The sequence below is a fragment of the Tachypleus tridentatus genome, chromosome 6, assembly GCF_004210375.1.
Source record: "Tachypleus tridentatus isolate NWPU-2018 chromosome 6, ASM421037v1, whole genome shotgun sequence".
In the NCBI taxonomy this organism is placed as follows: domain Eukaryota; kingdom Metazoa; phylum Arthropoda; class Merostomata; order Xiphosura; family Limulidae; genus Tachypleus; species Tachypleus tridentatus.
This window is the reverse complement of record NC_134830.1, coordinates 15,980,262-15,994,312: the sequence shown is the minus strand read 5'-3', so window position 1 is coordinate 15,994,312 and position 14,051 is coordinate 15,980,262. Positions and strand designations below refer to the sequence as shown.

General features: G+C 31.3%; 1 protein-coding gene across 3 annotated transcripts in view; it reads left to right on the top strand.

Annotated features, from left to right (window-relative positions):
- LOC143251984 (serine/threonine-protein kinase DCLK1-like) overlaps positions 1-14,051 on the top strand; it is a 62,011-nt gene that overhangs the window by 24,201 nt on the left and 23,759 nt on the right. For 2 of the 3 annotated variants that reach the window (XR_013028779.1, XM_076503435.1), the window contains exons 3-6: positions 8,574-8,670; positions 11,928-12,059; positions 13,241-13,317; positions 13,805-13,938. Coding sequence is in view for 2 of the 3 variants with exons in the window: in XM_076503435.1 (XP_076359550.1) it covers positions 8,574-8,670; positions 11,928-12,059; positions 13,241-13,317; positions 13,805-13,938 (440 nt within the window). In the remaining variant the exon portion in view is untranslated. The remainder of the gene's footprint in view (positions 1-8,573; positions 8,671-11,927; positions 12,060-13,240; positions 13,318-13,804; positions 13,939-14,051) is intronic. The other variant, XM_076503436.1, reaches the window with a different exon arrangement.

The window sequence follows — 14,051 nt, the reverse complement described above, 5'->3', positions numbered from 1 at the left end:
TGGTTTTAGTAAAAGTTACCTTTTTGCCCAAGGGACCTTTTATTGGAAGCTGTCCAATTGTCTTTAACACAAGACATTATTGTAATGTAAAGAAGTGTATTTTATATAACCGTTTCAAAACTGAACTGTTTATCCACTATGGATCTGTCTAGAGGGAACTTACTATTGAATTGTCATTGTTAAATTTAGGAAGAGAACCTGAATATTTAAAACAAAAACATCATAACAAGACCTGACCTCTTGTGTAAGAATATATTAAGATGCAGGGATGGATGTAAAAATCCAAAGATTTTCATTGACATTTACTTCAGTGAATGAAGTGCAAGGTTATCTGTTAATTGTATGAAATATGTTCCAGTTTTAATTGATATGAAAGAAGTGGTTTATGGAAACGATCGCTATTAATAAGATTGTAAATGTAACAACAATGTAATTTAATTTTTTACTGATGTGGTTTACATTGTGCTTCTGGTCGTTCACTTGCATGTCGCTATACATAAGAAGAAAACAAAACTTTGTGGATAGTATCGCATGAACATGAATTAATCATCTCGCATTTTACATATTTCGTTTACTGAAAGATAATGTTTGATCCAGTGAAATTTCCAGAACAAACTTTTGATACAAGTGTGGAATACAGTAAAGCTATTGTTATGCCAAGATATAAATTGTTCACCGTGGTAAATAACACAATTAATTTTAAACGCTCTTACTGTATGCGTGTAAAACACTCGTAAACATTTAACGCTGTGTGTGTTTGTGTGTGTGAAATTGGGACATGTTTCAAAAAAATCTGTACAATTTCTCAATATTAATGAATCAGTTCAAAGAAATTAACTGTAATATAAGTACCGTATAGTCAATCTTCGGCAGATATTGTATGTTTAGATGTACAGACTAATATGTTGATAATATCGAGATGCGAGTTACCTAATCCTATTTAGATGTTTCAAAATGCTGCATGTGTTATTAACTACCAAATATGGTAAAGCGGGTGTAGTGTGGTTTTCATTGCGCTTTCCATTTAATCTCCACCAATTGCATGAAAAAAATTGTTAGCGTGTACAAAATATCCTAGATTTCTTGGACTGATTAGTTAATACTGAACCTCTTTCATTTGTCGCAAATAAAATGCGACTTGTGACAACTCGAGCAGGATTACATGCATTTATTATAGGAAGCACAATATATAATCTTAATTCAGCCACATTAGTTATTCCGTTCTTCCCTCCCCCTGTTTTAAACAGGATATGCTATGAATTCTCACGTATTTAAGAGACGTGCTACGTCCTGTGTTGCCCCGAAATGATGTAATTGATTAGTAAGGTGTGTTTAATGTAATTAGAGTTCGTTTACTGCTAAACTCGCGAGAGAGATGTCCAAAATTCGCCCCTTTAGTCCTAATAAACTAGTTTCTGTAAAAGTTTTTCGTGTAGAATGTAATCCACTAATTGGTTACTTTACCATAGATATGAGTAAATCATTGTTTTTGGTCATTTTAACAACTGTCTATTTATTGAACATGTATTAAAAAACGCTTGAATTAGTGGTTTGTAAATTGCATGCACTCTTCTAACTCGTGCTGTGACAAATATTACTCCCACATTTTGATGGTGTTGATTTAGTTTCCTTTATCTGTTTAAAAAAATCTTGTGTGCATGTACAGAAATATCAAGTCACTATTTAGGATTCAGACTTTATTTATGAATAGTTGCTGTTTGTTTATAATACCTTTATCTACTGTATAAACATGAAACCCGATATCTTCGAACATTGATATGATTTTACTATATGAAGTTTCCTTTTTTTTCTCCCCCTAGTGGCACAGCGGCATGTCTGCGGACTCGCATCACTAGAAACCAGATTCCTATACCCATAAGTGGGTAGGGCACACATGGCCCATTGTGTGTAGCTTTGTGCTTAATTTCAACCAATCAATCTTTTCATACGCGAACACTTAAGAATTTGATTTTTTTTCTCTATTTCGATCATAACGAAGCTATGTCAATGTGCTATTCCGCTTTCATCTGTCGTTAAGCGTTTTGCATCGGTAATAGCTAAAATATTTCCAAAATGCATACTGTTATGCTTTCATCTGTAAAGATTTATTACAATTCGATTAGGTTGATATTTTTATAGTATTTAAACATAAACAAACTCAAGTAGATGTTTAGTCATCTATCTGCCGGAGAATTAAAATTTTAAGGGATTTTTTTATATCCTTAAAAGGTTGATAAACGTATATTTTAGAACGTTAACCTAACTCCAAAGTAGTCCCAGGCTTTTTTCCCCTGGACTCTTTCAAACATGCCCAAGCAATATTTAATACAGAATGTCTGTTTATCTGATTGGGGTGCTGATAGTTTTTTCCCCACCTGGCCTCAATTTCCTATTTTGTTTAATAATGTAAGATGGAAGTAATTGGAAGCAACCTTTCACCATCTTTGACTGTTTTAGTTATTTATAATCTCCCCCACCCTCAATTCTCCAGTGGCTTTACGGTTAACTTTGAATGGTTATAACACCAAAGTTCATAGTTCAATAATTCATGTTGTTGCTGTGTGCTTAAATCACATTCAAAAGTTCAGTGAGCACATCTGAAAAATTTGATTTTCGCCTAAGCTTTTTGTTATTTAAACTTTTAACCTTCGTACTAAAGCTGGTATAATATATAGTTAATTGTATTAATTTTAAACAAGGGAAAACATGGTTTAGGCATTTAAACACATTTGATATTTGGTACATCAAAATAAGACTGAGTGTGTAATAACATTTTCTTGTCTTATTCTCAGACTCGTAGCATCTCCTGGTTCTAGCTTTTCACTACTGTGTGGGAAGGGGAAATAAGACATATAATGGGGGAGAGCAAGTCTAACATTAAATTAATAAAATATATTAACGTTGAGAGACGACAGTGTTTTATGGGACTAGTTCCCCAACTAGCGCCGGCTTTGATAGCTTTCAGGACCACTGAATTACAGCGCAAGTCGTATCTGAAACGTTAGTTACTTCAGTTGTTTACGAGATGAAAAATATTAACTGGCGAAGCATGATATTAGTAATATATTTTGTAAATTGTTTGTGAAGAACAGTACATTTTCATTTCTTCAGTATCTTTGACTGTTAAAACTGATTTTAAAAATCGTTGTTTAGTGTACACAATCGTGTCATGTTCTACACACACTTAGGAAACCCTGTAACGAGCGATTTCGAAAAGTGGACCTTTCATCATCTTCGTGGGGGCAAACTAACAAGATATAAATATTATCTATCTATTGGTTGGAGTTGATATACGTGTTAATTATTGCATTTTTACTTTCTCTTCTTACGTAGTGTTTTAAAATGCTATTTAGTTAAAGATAGATCATTTGAGTCGCACTGTTTGTATTTTATTGTTTGCCTGGTAGTAGAAAAGCCGTAGTAAGTGTTTGGGAATACTTTACATCGCCCAATGACGACATTTCATTTGTTTGTGCGCGTGGCACCGTTGTTATATTCGTGTGTATTATCGCTGTTTGATTACGAACTCCCGAAAACAACAGTTTCGTGCTGCACGGGCTCCGCGTAGTCGTTCACGTGGGATCTCTTATCCAAAACGAGTCCGTGCACATTGTATTAAGCTGTATTTCACTACCAGGTTATTAAAAAATAAATTTTCTATTTACGTGTATGTTCTCAACCCTTTTAAGTTAAAAACAACAAATAACAAACAAAAAACATTTGTAAAGTGTATAGATGAATTTCACCTGACGAATCCTCTATTGATTGGTAGCACAGCACAAAATTATCTCGCTTATGTTTGGTTGGTGGAGAAACCAGGTGAAGGAAAAAATATTTACAAGCTTCGCAGTTAACTAATATACAGGTTATGACGTAAGGTGATGACGAGAATCCATTTTAAATAAAAATGAATCTCGGAACGGCTGGTACGGGTATTAACACTTTTATTATTAAAGCAGAGAACAACTTTTCAACCTTCCAAGGTTGTCTTCAGCCGTTCTGAGATGTATTTTAATAACGTGTTTGCGGAGATGTCTTAACTATTTTTGTAAATCGATTTAACTTTAGTTAACTTAGAGGTTATTATTACTTGTTTTGAAACAATTCCGATTCGGTTAAAATAAGTTATCGAATTAATCTTTTTTCGAAATTCCAAAGTGTGTAAAATGATTTAAGAAATTCCTACAATCTATAAGTTTTTTTATTGTTTTAAAGGAAATGAATAAAAAATTACTGATTATTTGATGTTGAATATGTTAAATGTGTTTACTTCTTACGTCATTCGTGAAACTTACTGGTAGAATTCATTAGTTTGTTAGTAATGAGTAAAGAAGGAAAGTAAGGGAACGTTCTGTTTTATTTGACCCGTACAATTATATTTGAAATGATAGATAGGATAATATTTCTATAATTTATTGGACAGTGCATTAGTATTATATAGGGATGGCATTGGACAGTGCATTAGTATTATATAGGGATGGCATTGGACAGTGCATTAGCATCATGGGGATAGCACGGATATTCATATCAAAGCAATACGAAAATCGTTTTTATTTTTTTACAGCTGGTCAGAAGCTAAATATGAAGAATAACCTGGCACAGTCGTTTTATTTCCGATGTGTCATTTTTCTGACCGTCCTAAGGTCAAAACTGGCGAATAGCTCAAACCCGAGGTTTTTGATTTTTGTTCATCTTTCTTTTACAAGCCTATCGCTTCCCTAGTGGAAACTTTATCATTTCGTATAGCAAAGTTTTTACTACCTATTTTAATATTATATGCAAAATTTATAAAGCTTTAGAATACACTATACAACCTAGTAACCTACATATGTCGTCGTATATGAAAAAGAAATTACAAGGGTAATAAATAAGCGTTAAATAAAACACTAATGTAAGGCTGACTACTGAACTGAAAAAAAAGGAACCAAAGAAGAAATGTCCACTTCCATATCTTGATTCAGCTAAGTCGCGACTTTTCATGGAGAATAAAACTTATCTTAGTGGCTTCTTCACTGGCAAAGCAAATATAACCAGAATTTCAAATCGTAAAAGGTTACTTTTGCAAAATAGCCATATAAGCACTATTCTACAGTTAACTTATGAAAAGGTAAAATGATGAAAGTGGGGAAATCAGTAATATAGGAATTCTATTTTACACATAGTTAAGACAGCTTAGGTTACCATGTAATAGCTGATCAAGTAATGTTCACTTCAATCCCCGTTTTGTTTGGTTCATTTTCTCAATTTCAGTGACCAGCCCTACATAGCTCTTATTATTTAGCCAATTTTCTTTCGTTTTATTCAATGTAGTGGGTAAGAAAGATGTTAAAACATTTAAAAAAAGATTGCTTTAGAAGTGCGATATGGTGTTTTGGTTTTGTGACCTTTGAGATTATCTGAAATTTCATTTGTTTTTATCTATTTTATGTCAGTATCGTTCACCGACCGACGAATGAAATTTACCTCAGAATTAAAACGATACAGTTTTAAGCAGTGTCCGATTTAAAACATTTCGTGTTTTATTTCTGTTACTTGTCATGGTAAGACTGAAATAACACTATCAATAGTTGAACTCGACGTTTTTCGTGTACGACCTCATCTTAACAACAGCTTGGCAAATATCCAATTATTTTTTTTCCCTAAGTAAAACTAGGAAGTTTGTGGAACTAACAATGCCAGCGAACCGGTTGTATTTATTGGCGCACATAACCATGCGATTATTTTACTTGTACCTAAAATTAAAAAGTAGCATGCAGTATCATTTACGAAAGATGCTGGCCAAATTCGTGATAAAAATAAATCCTTAGTTATTTCATTTATAACGTAAATAACTAAGAGAGGTAAAATACAATTGGTCAAAATGTTCATTTTTGAATACAATGGGCTTCTGGTGGTGCTGATTTTCATTATTATCGTATTGCCTACTATACAGTAAACGCATTATTTTCCTCTGTGATAAATTTGATATTCCCCTCTGTAGTATCTTTGCACATCGATATCGTATGGAAAGTGTTTTCTTTAACGTCCTCGAGTCAAATCCATGTTTTTTAGATGACTTTGTTTTAATATTCAGATATAAACGGTATTAATCTTTGGTGTAACGTAGTGAAATTTATCATTACTGATAAAGAACGAATCAATGAAAGATCGCAGTTTAAGTTGGATTATTCAGTTTGATAGTTTTTTCGTTTAGGCGTTTAGTGCACGGCAGAATTATAACCTGAGAGAAATGACAACGTGGATGTGACATAACGTAAACGTAACCTAATTACTGACCAATCAACGCCCTTACAATACTCGTAACCACGACTATACTTGTTCCACCCTCCCCTTTAATTTGCCCACGTAATTCGTTCTCCGACGCGATGAGTCATAACTGAATATTGTGCTATACCAACTTAGATTTTGCCTGGGCAGTAAACCCATTATCTTGTAGATCTCGCTGCACAAAATTGCACACCAATTTCATTCATTGGGAAATGTACAAGTAGAACTATATATACTAACAACTGTGTCGTTACCTTCTATAAAAACAGTGATTTCGAGGCTTGCTAAAGTTTTTTTCATTCACAGGCGGGAAATTACCAAGTACCAGTTTTGTAGTCTTGTGGTATCAGCTGAAGGTGATTCATCTTTGAAACATAGTTGATGAATGAATCACATACATTATTATACCCATAGTTTAGTTATCTTGAAAGGTTAGAGTAACTACAGTTAAATATTTTGTAAAGTCTTTTTCGTATGTTCATACACGAAAAATAACATGAAAAACATTGTAGTAAAATTAAATTAATCTATAAATATAAAACGTTTGATATTTTGTTTTTCCATATAAATTAGTGATATTCAGTTTGGTGATGGTAAACAATATATCGAAGTGTGCCTTTGATTTAACACATAATGCTAATATTGTTAATGTCTGAATTGAAAGAAATCTAAATTAATGCATGAATTTGAGTATGAAATAATCAAAATCATTTGAACTTCAGCCATGTTGCTTTCTCGAGGTGATAATAGGTTATGTATGTATGTATCTTGAAAAATTTCTTGGTTGTATTTATGCAGTTCAAGAGCAGAGCCTGAAGATGCCTCAAATCAGTTATCCAATCATAGTGATTGTTGCTAAAGTGGAAAACCTTCAGGGTTATTGTTACCTTTTTTTGGTTCATAGTACTTTTTAAACTTTATAATCTGAAGAACTATACAGTTTTGTCAGCATTATTCAACTACAAAATTAGAATTCTCTCGATTTAGTCTGTTGGGGGAAGACATTTTGTTGTATGGCCTATAGGTGGTTTTCCTGATCAGGGTCCATGCTATATTTTGAAATACACACCAGTTACTTTTCTGGATGTTTAATCCTTGTACTCAGTTTATAGTAAAACATTTTGTAATTAGATTTGTGGGTTTTTATTAGTATATTTTTGATTTACAAAGTTGCTTTCTCTAACTTTTATCAGTTTTAATTAAACAAGTTAGAATGTGAATGTACACTTTTTTTTCATATATCTTACAAGGTATGGAGAGTGCTCACTGAGATATACAAGTTTCAACATGATACAAAAAATAATTTACAAACACATCTTGGAAAGTTGTTAATTGTGAGTTATGTCTTTGCATCAATTTTACTGCAGTGTAAAACAGTTTAAAATTGTCTTGATAATACTTAGATAAATGAGTTGTGGGGCTCAGATTTTTGTTAGAGAAGTTTGCATTCACAGAAAAGTGTGCAGTTACAAGTTTTAAGATAAATAAAACTGATTTAGAACAATGAATGTAAACAAACTCTGTCATACCATTTAAAATAACTATTTTGCAGTTTTCTCCATTCTTACTTTGGATGAGTATTGAACACAGTGTGCATAAATTAAGTTTTCTCCACCTCTGAATTCATCCTACGTTTTTTGAAGGGATGAAGTTATGTATGTGATAAAGTAGTTAAATTGAGTGCATTAAGTAACATTTTCCAATTCAAATGACGTTTTAGATCTTCTGAACATTTGAATAGAAAAATGAGGCAATAGAGACTACAAAACTTGCTGATTTTATTAGAACAGTATGTGCACATTGTAATAATTAAGGCTGGACTGTAATTTGTCTGTTAAATTTTCAATTTCAACATTTTCAAAAGCAAACATACTGAATATTTCATTCTTCAAATTTTACTTTCATTAGACAGTCATTGTATATCACTTGAGTGATTTTGAGTTTGAACTGTTTTATTACAAAGTAAAACGAGGAGTTGAAAGAGTACAATTTATTCTTGCTATTAAAGAAACATTAATTTTCCTTATGATGGTTTTTCAGCATTTCCTCAGTCAGTTTTCCTCAACTTAATGTGTGTTCAAATATATAATCATTTTAGCAGTGTTGTAGCTTTAAGTGAAACAATCAATCATTATATTTTATTTTTTATTAACTGATGGCACCCATGGAGGATGTGTACATAAACTGTTTACAAATTTTTGTTTAAAGTAATTAGAGATACATGGTGGTTAAAGTGATGACTTTGATATCTTACTGGTATTCTTCCATGATTATTAATTTATAATTGTTAATTATTCAACTTGCAGGTGGTGAGTCTCGCAGATTTCTTTGGAGAGGAGGAAATATTTATTGCTTATGGACCTGAAAAATATTCTCATGATGACTTTGACCTTGATTCTGAAGGTTAGTGCTACTATAGAGGAATGTTTTGGAGGACATAAATGCAATTAAACATGTAGGTTTTATGAATTACACTTGCTGGCTTTACATTTAGTTTAGTATAAACATTTTTATTACTTCTTATGCACTATTACTTGATGTTTATAACTGTTAAGTGCCTGTTATTGTACCTTTTTATACATTTTAATACTAAAGCCACAAGTCTGAAGTGATTTAAATAATTACAAACATATTTAACAACCGCCATTCTATAGTTACTTGATTCTTATTTATATAATAGATTTTACCTATGAAAATGCTTAAACTCCAAGGAATCATTTTAAAACATCTCCAATGTCTTGTTTTAATGTTTCTCAACTTGTACCCATGTCTTTTAACATGTACAAATTTAGTCTCGTGTAGGAAATTAAATATGTACTATAAACTTATTTTGTAAGTGGAGCTAAAGATTGCTTGTGTTTAACTGTTATTTAGAAAAGTAATAATTTGAAGCATTTTTTGCTCTTTTATGTATTTGAATATTGTTTCTTTTTATTACTTCAACATTTTATTAAAAATCTTGTTATATGAGAAGAATGCTTCTGATTTTTAAAATGTTCACTTTATTGCTCCTGTATTGGTTTTCATTATCCATATCTTACTGCCTGCGGAAACTTGTATAGTTCACGTTAAGTTTTTTATTGCCTTTACACTAATGCTATTCATTCAAAAGTAAGCGTTGTTGAGTTTGCACATTCAAACCTGTTAACTGTATTTGTTTTAGAATTAAGTTTATTACCTATTCAAACTTGTAAGCAACAAAGGATTATCTATGTATCTTCTAGGTTGCATGTTTAATAATAATAATAATTTTGCTAGTAAATGTTTGAAAACTCATTCTTGCACATGTGTGAACTAGCAGAAGTGAAGTTATTGTTAATGCTGGAAAAATATTGTGTAAATAAATAAATTTGAAACTGTGGTGTATAATTTTGTTTAATAAAAGTGTAAATTTTGAAGTGCTCTAATGAAATATATATATTCATAATAATTAAAACTTCTAACCAATAACAAACCTTCTGGATGAGAACCAAAATACAGCTTGTAAGTGAATAAAGATAGTTCTACACAAGCTGATTATTAGGACTTGGTATTATAAATCAGTATTTAAGATTAAAATCTGTACTGAGGAGAATTCATTGGAAATTGAAGAAAAAAAACCTAAAAAATAAACTAATCCTTCATTATGAAATACTTAAATCTTATAAATTTAATTGTAACTGAAATGGTTTTAATTGTAAGGTTTTTTTTTTTTGAATAACATAAATTACTCACTTTAACTACAGATATCTTATAAAATTTCCTCTTTTGACATTATTCAATAAAAGTTTTGCATTTTGTTGACCTTTCTTTTTGTTCTTTGCACTGCCCATGATAAAGATTTTGTCAGTACATCCTTTATTGTTAACCTACCAAATATTTTCAGAATTTTGTATAGTGCTTTCTCATTTTTATCTATATAATATTCTTGGTTTACCAGAAGCTTGATAGTTTGCTTTTTTCCTCATTTTTAATTGAGGTGATACATTTTCTCAATGTTTTCATCTAATTGTTCCTGAAAGTTTTTATTTTGAATTTACTGAGAATTTTTTCTTGAAGTGGACTTGAGTCATTAGTAGTTTGTTATTCACATCTTGCAGTTTTTTGGTTGCTAATGTTGTTGTTTTTAAATTCTGATTGATCTTTTCCTTGAATTTCATGAGAACTGGGGTAATGCTATTGAGTGTTTTCTTTTTCTGATGGTTGCACAATCTCCAAGTCAGATTAGTGTATATCCTGTTAAGTCATTGTGTTCTGTGTAACTGTTCTTCTGTACTTGGTCAGTATAATCATGCTGAGTAAAGGTAGATTTAGAAGGTTGTTAGGGTTTTTAAACTAGTTTAGTGACAACTTAAAACCATTTTTGTGCCATTCAGATTTTTTATAATTAGAAATTGTTATTTGTATGCAAATGCCAGTAAGTAAATTAGAGATTGGCAGTTATATCAATGTCACTTAGTATAATCACAAATGTGTAACCTGTGTTACTTTGGTAAGATTGTTTTATTTTCTTAATTATGTTAATGTTCATTATTTTCTATTCACTGAAAAAAAGTAAATTTTGTTTCTCAATAACTCACTCTTCTAATTGTGTATCAGAAATTATCTGATGCAAAAATAACCCAACAAGATTCTTGCTAAACTAGTAAGCCTTACATATGGTTGGAAATATTTGTTGTCATTGCAAACTGTTTTCAAATAATTTGAAATTCAATCTGTTTCAACTTGTGCAATAATATAGTAGTGCTGATATTATGAAATATAAATAAAGAAAACTAACATATTAACAACAGCCACCCTAAGAGGATTTGGTAGGAAATCCAAAAATCTTCACATTTCAGGAGAAGCAACACTTTTTTTAACCTCCTTTAGACTCCATCACTGTCCCACTTATTTTGTAGCACAATATTTGTAACACATTGCAGTGTTCTTCCTTTGTCATAATTAAGGTACAGAACTTGTTGGTTTACACATGACATATTTGATACATATTAGTTAAATTTAGAGTTCTTTACATAAGATTTAATGTTTCATCAAGATCTGCTGAGGTTTGTAATTCTTTCCTCAAATTGATCTTAGAAAAACTTGAGAATAAAAATGAAGTAAGGTAATACATGTATGTTTAATACAGTGTCAGAAATTAGCTTTTACTCATCACAGTCCAAGTTTAGCTTATATTAAGTTGTGGTAACACAGCATTTATTAAATGATATTGCACTTGCATATAGCTCTGGGTTGAATATGGCTTAACAGTTACCAAACCTGGACAGTGAAGTCGAGTATTCACGGTTTGCCACCTAGTGCTGTAAAACATAGTCCACCCTGTAGAGCTGTGATTAAGTTGAAAGAATTATGGTGAAATACCACAATTCAATTGAACAAAAGTAGAAAGAGGTGGTGGTAGGTGTTGTTGACTGACTTTCTTGTATTCAGTCTGTCAGTTCAAAATTAGAAATGGATCTGCATAGATAACTCTCATGTGGCTTTTGCACAAAGTTTTTACTGAAATATGTAATTTTAGTGTTTTGTAATGCCTTATTAGGGTGCTAATCTTGAAGAATAGATTGGACAAGTAGATTAAAGGTTCATTTGTTTTAGCTGCATAAGAAAATACAGTGACTTAATCATTTGTACCTGAATGTTTTTCAGGCTTTACACAATGACCCAATATTCTCTTCTAGAATGCAGGTATCTCACTAACATCACTCGGTCATCTACAATGAGTAGAAAGCTGCGACGAAGTATTGGAAATCCTCTGTCGCCCACTCCGCAGAGACGAGTTTCTTCTCCTGCACATCACTACGAATACTTTGGTGAGCATTTTTGTTTATGTACTGTCTGTTATGACTTCAAATAATTAATTCTCAAATTCTGAAATAGTGTGTGCTTCAGGCTGTTCATTAGTTAAGATGTATTAACTTGTTGTATTTTATTTTCTGTACTTTTTTTCTTCCATGCTTGAGTTATCTTTTAAATATCTGAATCAATATTCAGGAAATATTTAGTTTTAGAGTAAAATTCCAAATCTGTCTCTTTGTATTGCATAACACATGTCTGTTCTGTCTCTTAGCATAGCAATGAAATGAAAAATTTAGTCCTAACTATTTTCAGCTATTTAGGGTGTATGCTTCTATATGGGTATTTTTAGGTTCTTTCATAATGGTTTAATGTGACAAACTAACATATACTTTTCACTAACTAGAGGTAAGTGATTTAACTGATCACCTACGAGTATTAGTGATTTACGTCAGTTAGTGCCATATAAACTGATTTATTAATAGCAAGTAGATAACCAACTAATTAGTAATTGTTTACAATTTTATTATTCAAACAATCATTTTGAAATTACAATAATTTGTCATGACCATAATAGCTATCATCAGTATTTCCATTTGTAATTGGATATGATCAGAAGTGTTTGTTTTTAGATAAAATGTGATTAATAAATTTTCCTAGTTATTTTTCTTTATTTGTTCTCTGTGAATGTGGCATATACTTGAAGATAATTACAAGAACCTCTTAGGAAATTAAATACAATCAATTTCAGCTAAGTGAAGGAAATGTTAACTTAGTGTTAGATGAAAATAACTCTGCATTGTTTATTTATATAGATATATTTGGCTTGTTTACAAATAGTAGAGCTTTGAAGCTACGTTTGTTTGTGAAGGAGTTTTTGTTTCACTCTTCTTTTTCATACAAACTATTTTTAATCTTTGAAGACTTTTATTGTTGACTGAAACATTAATGTATCCGTGTTATAAATTACCTGTATTTGTCACTTCTGATTGCACTATTAAAATTTGATAACCATTACAATGTATGTATGTATGTATAACCATGAGTCTGTAAGTATGAGTCTTGTGTTGATTTAGAAATACAATTTACTGATTTGGATCTTTTAATGATTTAAAACTAACTGCATGTGGCAGAAATTCAGCTATAGTTTAAGTTCATGACAAATTTTACATACTCAGTCTGTTTCTTTGAATTTTAGAATCTCCTGTAACCAGTGGAAAGAGTTCCCGTGCAGCTTCACCTAAGTCACCTAGAAAGGTCCGCCCAAAATCCCCAGTGTGTGAATAATATTTACTTATGCCTAAATAAATGTAGTTATTGATTTTAACCTTTTATTTGTCTATTAGTGAGGAATAAACCAAAGACTCATAGTTTATACTATAGAGTAATCAAATAGGTCAGTTGTGTTTGCTATAATTATATAATTTTCAGTCATGTACAAAGTTTTTCATAAGTAGATGTCATCGTAACTGAGAGGTTTGTGATTTGCAGGTTGTTAAATGATTTTGACCTTCTCAATTTAGTCCATTATGCCAATTTATGTGCGCGAGTGTACACGCACATGCACACATGGATGAATGAGTTTAATGTGTATAGTAGAAGTATTGTTTCTTATATAAAGAATATAAATATAATCAATAGGGAAAATGGGTATTTAAACACCATTCATATTAACTCTCGACAACAATGTACTGTAGTTAAGTTTTGTGTGTATTTATTAATTTATTTTTTGTTCTTTCTTTCTTCCTTCTCCAATGAATAGGGTAGTCAAAGTAGTTTGCAGAATGGCCACTTGTCCCCACTTCCAAGCTTACCACGACAGATAACTCAGTTATATGATGTTGGAAGGTTGATTGGAGATGGAAACTTTGCTGTAGTCCACCACTGTATTGAAAAGTAAGTTCATTTGTCAAGCTTTTAAATTATGAATTTGGTTATTTCACCCAGATAAAAACATTAAAAATGTGGTTAGTTTGGAATTTTGTATGGATTCAACCTGCCTTAATTTG